The sequence below is a fragment of the Ambystoma mexicanum genome, chromosome 2p (genome assembly GCF_040938575.1).
Source record: "Ambystoma mexicanum isolate Mex_15411 chromosome 2p, UKY_AmexF1_1, whole genome shotgun sequence".
Lineage (NCBI taxonomy): Eukaryota > Metazoa > Chordata > Amphibia > Caudata > Ambystomatidae > Ambystoma > Ambystoma mexicanum.
In genome coordinates, this window is record NC_090923.1 from 1,345,613,752 (window position 1) to 1,345,630,943 (window position 17,192).

Sequence of the window (17,192 nt, forward strand, 5' to 3'; positions counted from 1 at the left end):
GGTTTGAGCCAGCCAAACCGAGACGCAACTGGCTCAGGAGCAGTCAACCTGCACCTGCTACAATCGACATCAAAGTCCTGTTGTGTCCTGACTGGAAGAACTAATGCAACAAAACCGACAAAGAGGATCGGCTGGAACTTCCACGTGGGCCACAGAGACCGCCTCCTCCAACGAGCACTGTGGCTGAGAACAAGGTACGCAGCATGATCTGGCAAGCGGCAGAAGCGCAACAAGGCCTGGTGATAGCCAAAGAGGGGCTGCGATTCAAGAGAAACCAAGAAGGGGTGATAAACTCGATAGCCCAAGATTGGATGACACTCAATAAAATCCAAGAAAGGGTGAGAAACCTGATAGTCAAAGAGGGGGCGAGACCTAAGAGAAGCCGAGATGCGGTGGGAAACCTGATAGCCCAAGAGGGGGGCGAGACTCAAGAGAAGCCAAGATGGGGTGAGAAAAATGATAGCCTGAGAGGGGACAAGACTCAAGGGAACCCAAGTAGCGTCTCGTAGCGGAGTAATTGGGTGTTACTGAGTTTCCTTTGGGAGAAAGACTCTGTCCAACTTTTCCCAGGAGGGATTTCTTTATTTCTCCTGAAGGGGTAGTCCCAGTGGTATGACATTTGTTTTTCCCTCTTAAGCAAAGGTGGCAAGTAAAATATTTTAAGGGTGCCGTCCCAATGAAATTGGGTGGCCAAGCTCTAAACATTTACAATAATGGCACTTCATTTTTCCCCTTCCAGATACCAGAGTTTGCAATTTCTAAATTGGAACTACCGCATAGAAATTAAGATGTTTAAATCAAATGGAAAATAATTCTGACAAACAAGATTGAGAGAAAATTGTGAGTGAGTATATATGCTTTATATTAGTGTCTGCAACCCATACAAAAGGATATTATGCTGAAAATATGTTTTTTCTTTATTCTTTAGATTCAATTTTGAGAAACAATTGTACAACGAACAAATATGGAATTCATTTCTTAGTTATTCCCTCCTGAAGATCTGTCTGAAACCTAAGACAGTGAAACACGTGTAGAGGGCACTAAAATTGGAACTAAAAGTGAAAAATAAATTGAGCTGAGGGCGCAAGTTATTTGGTTTCTGTCTTTTATTATTTAAAGACAACATTATCATATGGAATTAGCCATGAGAATCCAAAATCTAATTAATCAATAGCTGGGGAAGAAAAGCTTACCCGTGGTTGTGTAAACAATAACTCTGTAGCAATTCCTCCTTGCAACCTCCTCTCCAGAGAGCTGTTTTCCAACTCCCTTAACCTTCTCTGTAGACAACCTTCCAGATTGCCCAGGCCCACTTCAAGGCTTTCCATTTATTTTAAACAACATCCTAGAAAGGACCCTCATCCTCCCCTTGTCAAGGGTAGAGAAATTCAAAACCCCTTCGTCCAAAAAGAGAAAGACAAAGGGCCTCATTACGACCCAGGCGGATTTCGCGGTGCTAAATGCACCGCGAAGCATGGCGGAAAGCCGCCGATAGCGCCATGGGGGTTGGCGGATTTACCGCCCCATTCCGACCTCGGCGGAGCGGTAAATCCCCAATCCCCATTCTGCCCTTCCCCATTCCCATTCTTGCCCCATAGGGTATAATGGGAGTGGGGAAGGAGTTAATTACGCCACCGTAAAATACGGTGGCGTAATTAACAACGAGGTCCCGTAGCGCCATGGTTTTCTCCGGCTGGTAAAACCAGGCGGAGAAAACCTCCATGGCGCTACGGGAACTCGTAGTATGGCGGAGAGGTACGCCATGCACTACGCTGGCGTAATACCCTCTCCGCCAGGGTCCTAATGAGGCCCAAAGTAATAAGGAGAGCGGTAGCCCTACCCATTTTAAGACCCTGTGGAATCACAGAAGAGGCTATAGAGCCAAGACTATTGCTCCTACAAACCCCACCTGTTTCTCATGTGGCGAAAAAGGGCATTTTACTGTGACTTGCCCAAATAGCCATCCCGAAAAACCAATAGGAATAGGTTGGTTAGGGGGAGAGGAATGGATAGAATGGTAGGAGAATAGGTACGAAACAACTGATGAAGCAGATGTGTTCCTCTGTACTACCAGTCCCTTCCAAGTTAGAGAACTGGTTAGAATCAATGAAACCTGGGCCAATGCCTTAATTAACTCCAGCAGCAAGCAAACAGTCATCTGTTTCGACCTAGTCTACCCAAACAATCTAGTGGTGGAAGAGGGTGGAAAAACAACCTGCGTTCACAGGGATGCAGAAGTCTATCCAAAGGTCCCACTCACTTTAAAGGTCAGGGGATACACAACATCACTGAAAATAGCTGTCGTCTCCAGGCTTGCCAGGGCCAAGGTAAGCAGAAAATCCAACAAATGGGGCAGAAGACAGGATCCAGGTCTCTCTCCCGGCACCAAATTGAAAATGTATGCCACATGCAGGCATTAATGGATTTCGCATTGGGCCATGAGCTGAAAGGAGCATATTGAGGGCATTGTCCGACAAGTCCCACTCCTTGTATCTTATTCTCTCAGTAGCCAAGCATGAAGTTTCAGGCTGCTGAGGTTCGGGTGGAAGACCCGCCCCTCCGATTGGGAAAGCAAATCTACTTTCCTCGGGAGGCGCAAGGCAGGGTGGATGGACATGTCAGCAAGTCTAAATGCCACGTTCTACAGGCCCAGTCTAGTGCGATCAGTGCCATTGTGTTTCCGAACAGGTGCAACCTCCCGAGAACCAGCAGAAAGACAGGGATCGGCGGGAACGCATAAAGGAGGTTGAAACACCACAGGAAGTCAGCGCATCCCCCAGAGCTCCCTGACGAGAAATTCGCTGGCGCAGAATAACTCACATTTCCTGTTCACACTGGAAGCAAAGAGGTCCACTTGAGGTGTTCCCCAACAGGACAAGACCTCCTCCAGAACTTCCTGACAGAGGTCCCACTTGTGGGAGGCCAAAGTCTGTCTGCTCAAGGGATACACAGTGACATTCTCTTTAATGGCTTGATGAGCCGCTGTCAGAGAGACACTGTTTTCCATAGCCCAGACCACAGTCACATTGCTTCTCTGCTTTCCACAGCCCACTCCACCTTGTTTATTGAGATAGTGCATGGCCACAATCTTGCGTTTCACAGGGGAGAGGAAAGCAACCAGGGCCAGCCTGATCACCCTCAACTCCAGTAAGTTGATGTGTTCCTGAGACTCTGCAGGAGATCAGAGTCCATTCACTGTTAGGTCTGAAAGCCCTCCCTCCTGAGGCGAGCCGGTACCACATCCAGCAGCTTGGTGAAAACCCTGGATGCCGAGGAAAGACTGAATGGCACGACCTTGAACTAGCAATGGTGTTGGGCCACTGCAAACCTCAGGTACTTCCGGTGCTTTCGATGATTCAGCAAAAGGAAGTAGGCATCCTGAAGGTCCAGGGAATCCAAACAGTCCTGCACATCGAGGGCTTACAGAATCTGGGCTAGAGTAACCATCTTGGACGTGTCCTTGCGTAAGAACAAGTTCAACAGCTGCAGATCCAGAATGGGGCACAAGCCTCCGTCCTCCTTCGGTACCAGAAAATACATGGAGTACCACCCCTTACTTGTTCTCAGTATGGAACCAGCTCTATTGTGCTTTTTTGCCAGAAGCTTGTGGGCCTCCTCCAGGAAGATGGGCTCCGGAGACAAGGGGGTAGTCGGAGGACTGTGGGCTGCGGGGTGCTCTAGAAATGGGAGGAAATAACTCTGTCGGATGACCTGTCAGGCCAAAGCGTCCAATGTGGTTTTTTCGACCATTCTGTGCTGACCAAGGAGAGCACCCCGCCAACCCCGCCAGAAGTGTGGCTGGCATGGTGGTTGCGGCAACGCCACCTATTTGAGAACCTCTTCCCCTAACTCTCGGGAACCGTCTTCCTCTTCCCGTGGCAGATTGACCACGGTCTCCCTGGGCAAAGGTGGTTAAGGGGTAAAAACCACTGCTTTGAGACGATGGTTATGCGGAGGGCTGTTGTATGCCAAGCCCCAAGGACATAGCTGTTGGTTTTGACGACTGGAGTTTCTGGAGGGCGTCGTCAGCCTTAGCTCCTAAGTGTTTGTAACCATTGAAGGACATGTTCAACAATCTGGCTTGAACCTCGGCCTCAAAGCCTGACGTCCTCAACCAGGGGTGGTGCCTGACCACTGCGCTAGTGGCCATGGCCCTACCCACACAATCCGCTGTGTCCAGCCCTGATTGCAGAATTTGGGGTGACACCTCTTTGCCATCAGAGACCATGGAGTGGAAACCATCCCTCATCTATTCCTCCAGGATGTGTTCGGCCTCATTGGCCACTGCGAGCTGAAGGAAAACTTTGCCATGGCGCAAGAGGCATTCACAGCCCACAGTGCCAGACTGCCAGACGTGAAAACCTTCTTGCCTCATGCGTCAAACCTCTTACTTTCCCTGTCCGGTGGAAGGGACGGTAAGGTAGATGTCTTCAGGCTAGTAGTAGCAGCCTGGACCACTAAGTTCTCCGGTGAAGCATGTGAGAGGAGAGAGAGGCTGGGTCTGACGGTCAGGGAAGTGTTTCTTTGCCATGTCTTTGTTCACAGCAAGGACAGAGGTGGGCTTCTCCCACATCTCCAGTACTGGTGCTTCCACCTTCACATTGAAGGGCAGGCGTGTCCCTTTCTTGGGCACCATGTCCAGAATGTCACAGTGTCTATATTGTGATGGAGCCGACCATTCCAGCGGACTGGCCAGCTTAGTCATCAAGCGCTGGAGCACAGCTTGGGGCTTTCCTGGTGTGGGAGCTGGCAAGAAATCCAACTCTGGGAAATTGTTGAGACCGCTGGCTCCTTGCAGATCTTCAGTCAGTGCCAGCACATCCTCACCATCCCCCTAAAATTCCTCAGAGAAATCAGTCATATATCTTTGACATAAAAGCATATTCCCGCAGATCTGTGCTATCCCCGGCGCCGATGATGATGCTAGGGTGCCCGAAGGCAGGGCCTGTCGGTGCTGAGTGGTCTCTGCTTCTTTTTAGATAAGGCCCAAGCCATTAGGCCTGTGGGAGTGATCCTCTGAGGGTACCCTGCTGGTCTCAACAGATGTGGTGGGACCCTGCGGGTCCGGGGACGCAACCGCCAATGCCTTGGTGAAGATGTCTAGCATCTTCATGCAGAAACTCTCCCATTCCACCGGCGTGGAGGATTGGGTAGGAAAAGGTACCTCTTTTTGCTGCTCAGGCGAATCCCTGGAGCGATGGCTCTTCTTCCTTGAAGAGGAAGACGAATGTCGGTGTGGGTACTCACTCGAAGAGCGGAACCTCTTCCATCCTTCTTCTTCCTCTTCTTCTCCTTTCCCCTGCGCAGAGTCAACCTTTCTTTGGCACGCCGATCCTTGTGAACGAAGGTGAAAATCTTCACTGCCCTCTCCTGAAGGGCCTTCGGGGCATGGACTGGCAAAATCCACAGTCCTGGGTGTCATGGTCGTTGTCCAAGCATTGTAAACAGATCTGGTGTGTCTCTCCGAGACTGATATCTTTCGGCTGCAATCCATAGATGACTTAAATCCTGAGGCCTTTAACAGAGTAGGCAAGGTGTCAGCGAAAATATTTAGCTCGATGAGCATGTTCCATATTAGCGAATAGAGTGCGTGGAAAAAAGGAACTGACATCATATGGCGTGGCACTGTTATATATACTGGCCCTGATGTCATATCGGCACAGTTCATGTGGAGGCATCGGACGGAGCTGATGCAGAGCCACTGTGTGCCCCCTGGTCGGTTTCAGGAGAACAGCTCCGCTGGGATAGGGATATCATAGATGAGAAATCTGTGAGAGGAAGGAATCCATTGAAATACCCTTAATTGTCGTGGCAGTGCATCGCATTCCCGCTGTGTTGTCCATCAGGATCAAGAAATGTTTCCCTTTGGTTGAAGGAAGGAAAGCTTTCAGGGCAAGCCTGATCAGCTGCAATTCGAATAGGTTGATGCATAACCTGGTTTCTGCGGTATCAGGTAATATTATCCCCATAAATAATGTCGGCATACATATAGTCGCCGGCAAAAGGCATAGGCGACATTATTTATGGTGACAATATATGGGGTAAATGGGAGCAGGGATCCCTTTAAAAAAATGTGGAGGTTGCGGGGGTGCCCCCCCATCCCGCAGGTTCCATAGGGTAATATCGCCAGAAACAACCTGCGCCATTCTTGTATGGTAATATTTTTGCGGGGATATTATCACATGGAACCGTTTCTGGCAAGAACAAAGTCCCACTCACCCCGAGATCCCACAGGGGAGCAAGCCAGTCAGGGAGGCATCCGTCACACAAGTCTCCTCAGGCCAAGGTTGCCAGAATGGTTCCCCTGCCTTCAGGCTGTGCTTCTGAGCAAAACATGACAGATCCCACATGACCAGAGTCGAGACACAAAGGCAGTCTGACATGCTGCTCGAAAAACTGTGACCACTGCGATCGGAGGAACCACTGTAGTGACCTCCTTTGCAGTTGGAACCTAGCATCAGAAAGATGCAGCATGCCATCAGACCTAAAAAGGGAAAGAAGGCTGAGGCTGATTGGTACTCTAAGTTCTGGAAACCTTCGACCATCAGCGAAATACTGAAAACCCTGTCCTCATGGGTGTGTAACCAAGAACGCTCAGATTAATTGAAGCTCCTTAGAATGTGTCCCCTAAGGCTTCTTGACAGTAAAGTTGAAGTCCAGGCTGTGAAGCAGGTGGCACATGCGTGAAGATGGGAAATCGCCTGCTCCAGCGAATCATCCAGGTACAGAAAGATCTTTTCCCTCCTGAGCGGATCTAACACCGCCAACATCAGCTTGGTGAAGAGTCTCGGACAAAGATTAGCCCGAAAGGGTGCACACTGATTGGTGGCATTGAGGATGGGCTGAAGAACTTAAACAACAGGTATCCCTGGGAAAGGGTCACTTACAGCCTTAGAAGAAAGTCAAATCAGTTTTAGAAACTCTGTGGATCATATCTAGATTAGTATGATGGATAGCTATTCAATCTATACTTTGGATGCTATGTAATCATTAATGTAAATACATGTGATATGTCTACTGGAATAGAGGATGAGGGGGCTAAAATGAATTCTTTGTGACCGTGCTAACCATCTTTTAAATGTTGTGCTGTATGTGCTTTATATATTATACAGTTCTGGAAATTAGGTCAAAGTAAATTAAGGGGCAAGTTTGGGAGAACCATGCCATTTTTATAACATGTATGAAATGCTGTATGAAGAGCTGCGAAATGTTGTGATCACTCTATTCTGAAGTCTTTCCGCATAAATGTGTCTTTTCTGGACAAGTAAAACAGCAAATAAATATCACTTCAAAATGTATGCACAAGGTCTGCAAAAACAGCCTTGAGCAAGGATCTCAACTTTCCCTAAACTGTCTTCAGTGATAGGCATGGCGGAAATGGTGTGACAAACCTGAAATTTACCTGAGAAGCGTTGACCTGATGTTTTGTTGCTTACCTTGAAAATGTAAACCAGGGCTCCTGCAGATGTCTTGGAAGTACCTGAAGAGATAGGGTTTGAGTACTTCAGAGCATTTGTAATAAGCTGTCAGGATATAAAGTAGCCTCCATCCCCTCTGGCAGCTGTCCCTGTGAAAAACACAAGCAAGTGGGGATGCTTAGCCACAGCTTTGCACACCAATTTTAAAAAAATGCTCTTGTTAGATCAGGGAGAAGCTTAGAAGCAATTTCTATTTACTTAGCTATAGAATAATATGCCCCTCATTCCACAGAATCTTGGACACTGTATAAAAATAAAGTGTTAACAAATGTAAATACAGTAACACAAATAAACAGAAGATGTGATCAAGGAAAAAGCATGACTAATGCATGCGACTTCAATAATCTTAGGAACTGTCAGGGACCTAAAGCTACTTTACATCCAGCAAGTTCTGATTCTGGAGGCTACTTTGGTAATGGCCTAGCTTCACAGAAATGGATGAAATAATTGTTGTGCACAGATGGCCTAGCTTCACAGAAATGGATGAAATAATTGTTGTGCACAGTGGACGCACTGGCCTGTGAACCACAAGGACTATCAACCAGTCAAATGAATACTGTCATCTCCAAATAGCAAGGTGTTTTAGAGGCTGCAGTAGCTAATTAAAATAGGAAAGGAAACAGTGACTGAAAAGTGCGAGCTGATGGTGCAGGTTTATCTTGCCCTTTGACTGGAGACAGGAAGATAAAGGCACCCCTTCCCAGGAAAGACCTCGACACCACCCAGTCAAACAGCCTGTCCCAAGAAAGTTGAGTGGGTGTACCACAAAGTTCCCTCTGAGGAAAGCACCAAGGGCAAAAACCCCAGTGAAGGCAAGAAGATCTTGTGAGTTTTGCTGCCAGAACAGAGTGTAAGGATTTCAGAAAGAAAAATGTCTGGAGGCGACGTAAATATGCATGGAAGAGCTTAGATTAACAGAGGCAAGACATGGCACAGAAATGGGCAAAGCAAGGCAGAAACAGAGATTTGGCAGGAGCTTGACTAGAGCATGACAAGCAAGACTGAATGAGAAGCAAGCTGGAGAAAAGAAAACTAGGAAAAGGAAAATGTTACTCTTGTTATCTAGCATTAGTATCATTCATACATTCAAATGCTTAGAATAATTGCCAGTCGTCAAGCTGGGAATTCTCGGTTGCTATTATAACAGCAATAACTAGGAAGCAAAAACTGGTTTACACCTCATTTAGGTCCATATGACCCCTCCCATGAGGATTAGAGTATACACATTCACCTACCTCATAAGGGCGGGAGGTAGGCACATATGAAACTATTAAACATTCCAACACTCAGTCACTAGTGTTGCAGGTAACTATTTCCCTTTCCATCATTGGATCTTTCATAGAGTCCCTTGCTGTCAATAAATCACAAAACAGTAAAACAAGATTGGGCAGATTCGGGAGGCGTTAGAAATAGTACAAAGTAAGCTTCAGCCATAGAATAAAGTCTCATCTCAGCGGAACAGATGTTGCAGAACTGCTAGACCCACCACTGTATTATACCTAGCGTTCAACTCCAAGCAGTAGTGTTTCGTGAACATGTGCAGAGTCTTCAATGTTGCCCTTTGGCAGATGGTTTGGATTTGGATAATAGCATGGAAGGCCCATGTCCCTGATTTGCCCCTTGTTGAGTGTGTAAGTACACACCATTTTTTTATTTTTTATTTAGGTGCATTTGGATGAACTTTGGAAGCCTTTTACACTATTAACAATGTTAAAAAATACAATACACTCAATATTAGTCAATTCATTACAATAACATAAAAGATACACACTTTAGAAAGACGTTAATATATAAAATATCCTTTACAGTTTACCATAAAATGTACAACTTTATTCTCCAACTATCAATCAATCAAGCTGTACATTTCTAATTCCCCTATCGGAAGGAGAGATTCAGTTAACATTAGATTTATTTAACTTAACCTCGGCCCGTTGCCAGATATGGTAGGCAGCTGAAAAGAGCACCAGGGATTTGGCGCCAAAAATCATGTCACAGAATTGATCTGAGAACCAGAGCCTAAAATTGGGGTATCCATTCTCATATTCTCAAATAAGGGCGGGGCAATTAGAGAGGATATGCCTCTGAGAGTCCACTTGCGTGGAACAAAGTCTACATAGTAGCTGACCCCATGGTATGCCTAACCTTGGCCCTGTATTTTCTAAGACCGAAAGTATGTTACAATGAAGAGAGGAAATAAATCTGGTCAACGCAGGAGTATTGGATTTGATGAGATAACTCTTTGGAGACTCCAGAGAGACACCTTGATGGGAGTATAATACATGTCTTCAGAGTTTGGTTAAATGATTCACTGCTTGTGCAGTGTCAAGCTCTCTGGACTTGTGTTCAATTTTAGAGAGGTAGAAGTTCTGCCAGGATGCCAGGAGGCTAACAATTCCGATTTCTATAGAATGCTGGGTCACCATGTGAGCCAGGTCCTGATACCAAACACTTTTTACAAAACCGCCCAGAGTGTACAGTATGACGTTGTTCTGTCGACAGTCATTTTTTCAGTGGGTATTTTTATGAAAACACTTTGCCGCAAAAAATAATGGAAATATTGGGGGCCGGGGGTTGGGGAGAGGGCAGATAAGGGGTTGGGGGGGTCGGGAACAATAACAAATCAGTGGGATATGGGGGTTTTCAGGGGGAACCACACAAGAAGAATTTTACTTTTTGGGGGGAAATTAGTTCACAAAAACTCCTGTCATAAAAATCACTGTCGATGATATGACATAGAACCGGAGTGTACAATGGTAAGATTTAACGAAGTCACCTCCTGTGACTCACCAAACAACTGAATCTTCGCCCACAGTTTGCAAGCAGAGATTTTCCATAATAGCAGAAGGGATGGGAGGACAAGTTCTAAACAAATTGCTTCAACCAGTACCATTGCTGGTAGCCCCAAGAGGGAACGCAAAGTTTTTGCCTCCATTCTTGGCAGCCAGTTAAGCAACTTTACCAGATAGGTTTCCAAAGTGTATATATTATACTTGGCATGATTGAAAGTTTATAGGCGATGATCTTCGCCTCAAACAGAGCGGCCACCATAGGTATTGATGAACTTTTTAATTAATAGCCACTTCTGCCGTGCCATCTGGGAAATACCCTCAGCCAATTGTGCAGATGTCATATTTGCTCTTATACTGACTCCAAGGTACTTGTACTCCACTAGTTGCTCCAATTGCACCCCCCCTAAATTCCATGTAAATGTCGGGGCATCATATGCCCCTTTTTCCCAATGTCAGAACCTTTGTTTTAGAGGGGTTAGGACTGAGGCCGTGCTCACAGGCAAAGACATGTAAAGCTGCCAGGGATTGTTGTAAACCCATGGCTGTCCGGGCCAGAATGATTGTGTCATCTGCCTACGTCAGGCAATTAAGAAATTTGTTACCATAATGATAGTTATGGGACCCTTGAGCACCTTCGGCAGCTCTGCAATATAAAGGTTGAAAAGCAGAGGCGCCAAGGGATTCCCCTGCTTTAGTCCTCTATCAGTAGTAAAATACCAGGTGAGGGTGTCTTCCTTTGATGTTCTAACCCTAACCTCGGTGTCTGTATGGAGTAATTTAATAAAGTAAAGAAGCGAGGGGTCAATACTCCACCTTTCCAGTTTTTCCCAAAGTTTGGTTCTTATCACGCTGTCAAAGGCAGCGGAATAATCAACAAAACAGAGGTATAATGCAGTGGCGGGATAACACTGGGTATCTGATATTAAAGTGAAGATAGCCCAGATGGAATGCGACATGCTACATTCCGTCCTAGAGCCTGTCTGATGGAAAGACAGCAGGCCTGCCTTTTTAGCCCAATCGGTGAGGAGCTCAAGTAGGATAGTAGCGAATATCTTAGCACTGCAGTCCAGCATAGCCAGTAGCCTAAAATGTAAGGGTTGATTGTGAGGCCCTTTCTTGTGGACCGGGATGAGAATAGAGCTTTTCCAGGTATTAGGTATCATCCTGGTTTCACATATATGCAAGAATAAGCATTGAAGCAGAGCACCCCAAAACAGCAGGTCGCTCTTTATGACCGCATTACACAGACCATCCGGACCAATGGCCCGTGAGGCCTTCATCTTGGCTATAATGACCCCCATATCAGCTCCTCTAATATACTCACATACCACTGAGTCACTCATGGTTTCAAAGTGCCCCATATTCAGAGTCCCGCTAGTAAGTCTGTTTAATAAAGAGACCCCAATGTGCCTCAGATATGGAGCAAACTTCCATTGCGGCCCGCCTCCCCCATTACTACGGATAAGGTGCCAGAATTTCGGAGTGTTATTTGTCAGTATCAGTTGGTTCATAAACATCCAGGCTGCAGTGCTTTTCCAGCATCTATAATTAAGGAGCTAATTACATCTGGACCTTGCCATTGCCATGTCTTTCACCTTGGTCTCCCATGGGATATTATAACTTCGCTTGGTCAACCGAATCAGGGAGTTAAGCTCCTTTGTTCCTATCTATGGCAACATCACATTTTATTCCAGGATGACCCATGTGTTTACTAGCAACTAAGTATCTAGGTACTGGGCAGGGAAAAGTTGACACCAACTTCTCCACCTCCCAGTTGCAGCCCCTCAGAATTTCTTCTTCTACCAAACCAAGCCCCTTAAGCGCATAACCAAAACGTTGGATCCTTGCAGACGTCCAGCGCACCCTATTACCCTGTAAGTTAACCGACGGGTTACCAAATCCAATAGTAGTGGGACGCTTCATGGTAAGGATGACATGGTCACTGCATGTCATGGGGATTGTTCAAAACTCTGGGCAACAATTCAAAATCGGGGGTTGATGAAAATGAAATCAATGCAACTGTTATAAATTATATTGCTCCATGTAGCTTGAATCTCTCTCTCTTTAGCAACCAGTGGGGTAAGACTGAACTCATCCAGTGCCTCTCTCCAACCTTTACCACGATGGGCAAACCGCCCTTTCCTACCCAATCGGCCATCATTTTGGGACCCATAGACACAATCCACATTGAAGTATCCAGCCGGGATGATACCACCCTTGGGGAACCGAGTGCACTAGTTTCTGAGAGTGTCCGTCAGAACCTCCATCAATCCTTCCATTGTTTCACCACCAGGGGGGTTATATAGGGTAGCAACAGGGTGTCCCCCAAGCCCGGAATCAGTCTAGTGGTATGACCGCACAATAGATTTTGGTGGAACCTAGGAGTCGGAAATTACAATAAGCTTAGGGACACCCTGGCGCCTGTACAAAGAGCACCCTTCGGGCAGCCCTTTTCACGGTGCCAAGAGGGTCTAAACCAGGCTTGTCCAACCTTTTTGAATGTGGGGCCGAAGCATTAACTTTTTGTCACCCAGAGGGCCGGCGAGCCAAAAGTCAACAACCTCACCCAAAGCAGTATATTAAAAAGCGATATTGTGTGACCTTTGGCACAATAGCATCACAGGCAGTGATAGCCATGCAGTCCCAAGGATAGCTTTTGGTGTCATGGGCAGTGATCAAAGGTTTTTTGCATGTGATTTCTTTCAGTGTCTATGTGTTAATATTTTTCTGAAATAGTGGGGGCGACCGAGCGTAGCGAGGGAGCTACAAGGTTCTAGGGAGGGTTTGGGGGGGTTCCCCCCCCAAGAATTTTTTTTCAAATATGGGGTTGAAATGGTGCATTTTACAGCAGAAAAGGTGACCAAAAAGCCATAAGTGTACAATCAGTTCTAAAAGGGGAACATGAAAATTCCATGTCACCAACAGCAGAAAAGAACATTTTACAACACAACACATTTTAATGATCAATGTGTCCACAGTGTAAGACAGCACTGTCACTGATGTAACACATTGTCATGCTGGTTGTACCCAAAATATGCCTCTGTAGCAACATGTCTATGCTGGCTGTTCCCAATGTAGGCCAGCATTGTCCTGTACAAAGCATGATTGATGCTGCCTGAGCATGTGCAGTGTGCCCAATACATATGGCAGCTTATCTCTGTAATACACATTACTTCTGTGGTGATGAAAGAAGCATAATTCAATTCAACAGATAAAATGTGGAAAAGCGATCACCCAAAGGTGAACCTAATTGAAGAAACGCAATGTGAGCACAATCTAAAAGTATGCAACCTAGCAGGCCTAGTGCACACTTTACCTTTTCTTTCACCAATAAATTGGGGGGGAGAGCGCGAACGCAGTCCCCCACTACCAGAAATAATGCAGTCGTGTATCCCGCATTTGGGAACATAGCAGGGGTCAGCAAATCCGATGTGCAATGGGTAAGCCTCACCCTGGGAGATCTGCCCTTGAGATCACATTCTCCCCTGCCAGCTAAGTATGAGTTGCATGCAAGACGGCAGGGGTTGGGTCAGTTCTGGGAAGCCCCGCTAAGCGAGGGTGAGAAGGCAGGCCCTGACCCAGCCCCAACCCCCCAATCCCCGGAAGCTCTGAGCGTCTGCAGAGCTGCCTGTCCCGCGTGTAGGGGGAAGCTCCAGCAGGCAGAGCCCAGCAGAAGAGCAGATTGTAGCACAGTTCCTTTCTCCCATCAGGTGCTGCTCGGCCCGAGATTTGTATAAATAGCAGGATGGCTTGAGCAGGCCTGTTGCAGTCTGCCCACTGGCCTGTCAGCCCCACACGGGCCCATGGCCCTCCTGAGCGTAGCTGCTCAGCGCTGGCCCCATTCACACCATCATAATCATCCTGGACCTCGACGCTCCACCACCCCTGAGTCTCAGAGTTCTGCTCAATGACAATGCTGAAGCTTTGACATCTTTGCCGTAACCATATGCCGTGTTGTGTCAGCCGAGCCTGCACAGCGCCAAAGGCAAGTATAGGCTGCCCTCAGACTGCGCTACCAAAAGAGTGAAAATAAGTTATACCTGTTGAGCTTGCCTGTTTCACTTTTATGATTGGGATCACTGCTGCATGGGTATTAAGCGCCTTATAAATAACCTATCATACCACTCGTATTTTCTCCAGAGCTGCAGCAACTATTCGAAGTGTACTCCGATCCATTTTGTGAACAAACTCAATCCACTAACAAACGAAAACTTTGGTTCCCATTGATTTGGATTTGGATTTTGTTTCCTTTCTATACATTTCTGGAGAGCATTTTTTGAAAGGTTGTTCTTGAGTGTGTAGATTATTTGCTATTGCCCACTTTTGGCGAATGGCAATTTCGACAAAACATTTTTTTGCCGCAGAGGAAAGCTATTGTCCCCAACCATGCCAGGTGCATATTTGTTGTGAAGCTGCTGTGAGGACCAAGGCCACACCTGCTGCATGAACTCTGAAACCAGGATCCTGCTCACTGCAGGTGCTCTCTGGTGAACTTCCTGGCATGGAAGTGCAGAACAAAGGACCCACCTTGCCCCTAGAGACTCTGGACAGGGTCTCCCAGCAGCCCAGAAGTTAAGGCACAGTGCTCATCAAAATGCTTGTGAGCTACGTTGACCCAGACCTCGCCTGCCTGGCCCTGCCCAAGTTTATTTGTGTTACTTGCCACTGCTGCGTGCTGAACCACACCATGCGTTGGACACAGTCACCCAGTTCCCCAACCCAAAGCTGTCACCGTCTCCCGATAGTGTTGAGCCACGAGTGAAAAGAACAAAAGGTTTTTGAAATGGCCCTGTTGCTTATGTACACCTTAAATAACCCTGTTCACTTTTAAGCCACCCGTCTCTACCTTTTTAAAGCCATTGTCATAAGGTTTGACATTTTGCTGCTGAAATCTTTGCCTGTGCACCTCGGTCTACAAACCTGTAGTGCCCCTCTATTTTCAAGTCTTCGTTCCCTGGGTTTTCCCTTACAGGGGTGCACCAGTAGTATTTTATTATTTGTGTACATTTTTGTTATTAGAGTAAAAGGTAATATATTTTTTTTAGAAACGTGGTTTTACATTCTTTTACTTTGGTTCAGCATACCATTGTTAGTATTTCTGCTGTACCTGGTCATCCCCTGTACTAGAGAATAAAGCCTGTTGTACTGTTTTTAGTAGTTTTGTTATTCGGATAGTGAAGAAAACTAAATGAGTAGCAATGGCAGTAACGTAAACATGTTGTAGTATGGAGGCATAGGGACAGCAGGGTGGATTCTCTGATCGGCCTCCTGATTGACGAACGCAAGCTCCCCTTAGCATCTTTGATGGAAACTCTCCAAAAGACCGTGAGCAAAGGGGGCGCCATTTTACAATCGTTTGGCGAGAGGTCCGTTGTTTTCCTTTAGAAGCCATAATGCATTTCAAGACAGATGCCTGGCTTCAAGGGAGTCTAGTTGAGCTGCTAGGGTTCAGATTTTTGGGGAGGGAGAGGGGGATCAGGCGCTACTCTCCTGCTTTTTAGATTAAATGCTTTCTCATGAGGTAGACACATCTGTTTGCCATTAGTTAACATGGCTAATTATATTTTGTATGGTGCTTCAGATTTGATGTTATTTGACTATGTTGTAGAACACTTTCATGAGGATTGGCTCGGTATGTGCTTTGTTAAAAACTTTATATAAAATATTTAAATACAATGAAAAAAAACACGGAAAATGTCAAATATATAATATTTTTGTACTAAAATGTTAAGAAACAAACGTAGCTGTTTAACAGAAGGATCCGAAGTGAATCTGTACAACCAAGGCCTATCGAAAGATTTCAAACTGAATTAGCAATCCTGCTAGTAACCCATTCCTATATGGATAGTGCCGTTCTGATCCTTAATTTATGCACTTACATTCAATGGTAGTCTTTTGTGTGTTTAGACATAAAAAGAGAATACATGTCCTAAAAAGAGAATACATGTCCTAGGACATGTATTCTCTTTTTATGTCTAAACACACATTTGTCTTGTTCTTTTATGTGTCCCGAATAGAGCACAGAGTAGTTTTGCGCACAGGCACATTTTAAAAAAAAAAAAAAAAAATTTTTTTTTTTTTTTTTACACTCGAGCATTGTCCAACATACGGCCTGGCGGGCCACATAAAATGGCTTGGCGGGCCGCATTGTGGCCCGCGGGCCGTACGTTGGACAACCTTGGTCTAAACAAAATGGTGAAGCCATCCAAGTCAAAGAAAGTGGTCAGCCAGGTTTCCTGTAGGCAGAAACATTGTACCCTCATTAAAATGTCAAGAACAGCCTGGCTATTATGAAAAGAATGGTGGCCCCTCGTGTTCCAGGATACCATCTGCATGGTGCCCGCCTCCTTCACTAGGGTGGGTCAATATGATATTTACTTAACCGGGGACCAATGTCCTTGCTGCCTACAGGAGCCCCACCATACCTCCTGCACACTAGGCTGCTTTTGCTGAGAGCGTTGAGAGCGTACTGAGACTGCCTCACCATGACTTGAAGGTTAGAACACCATAAACCCAGTTCCCGGAATAGATTGACATTTCTTCAGACACTCTCAGCTACAAATGATGACACAAATCTAAACACTGCCCAATTGGTAGTACTATCATGTGCTAGTAATTCAAACTTTACGATGTCATTGGTAGAGATAGATTTTAAGTCTGGAATGGGTTGCATAAGTTCTAATAGCCAAGATTGATTGAGAAAAGGGCTGGGGGATGTAGGGTTTGACTCTTGATATAGAACAAGTCTGTGTAGTAGGCCGCGTCGGACTGGTTACTCTACTTAGCCAAGATCCTTGGTTTCCCTGCTGTGAATATTTCCATAGAGAGGCAGAAACCTCAGATGTTTCTGCTATGGGATTTGATACAGCTTGGGCGGCAGGTGCCAACAGCAGAGCCTGCTCCTCCAACCCCTGTAGGCAGGTAC

General features: G+C 46.1%; 1 protein-coding gene and 1 non-coding gene across 3 annotated transcripts in view; both read right to left on the reverse strand.

Annotated features, from left to right (window-relative positions):
• The window catches only part of MYO15A (myosin XVA), a 3,541,761-nt gene that overhangs the window by 757,826 nt on the left and 2,766,743 nt on the right, over positions 1 to 17,192 (reverse strand). For both annotated transcript variants that reach the window (XM_069645706.1, XM_069645705.1), the window contains one exon: positions 7,437 to 7,567. In XM_069645706.1, coding sequence (XP_069501807.1) covers positions 7,437 to 7,567 — 131 coding nt within the window. The remainder of the gene's footprint in view (positions 1 to 7,436; positions 7,568 to 17,192) is intronic.
• LOC138568173 (U1 spliceosomal RNA) lies at positions 13,606 to 13,767 on the reverse strand. The gene has a single exon (XR_011302538.1). It is a non-coding gene; the product is annotated as a U1 spliceosomal RNA (small nuclear RNA).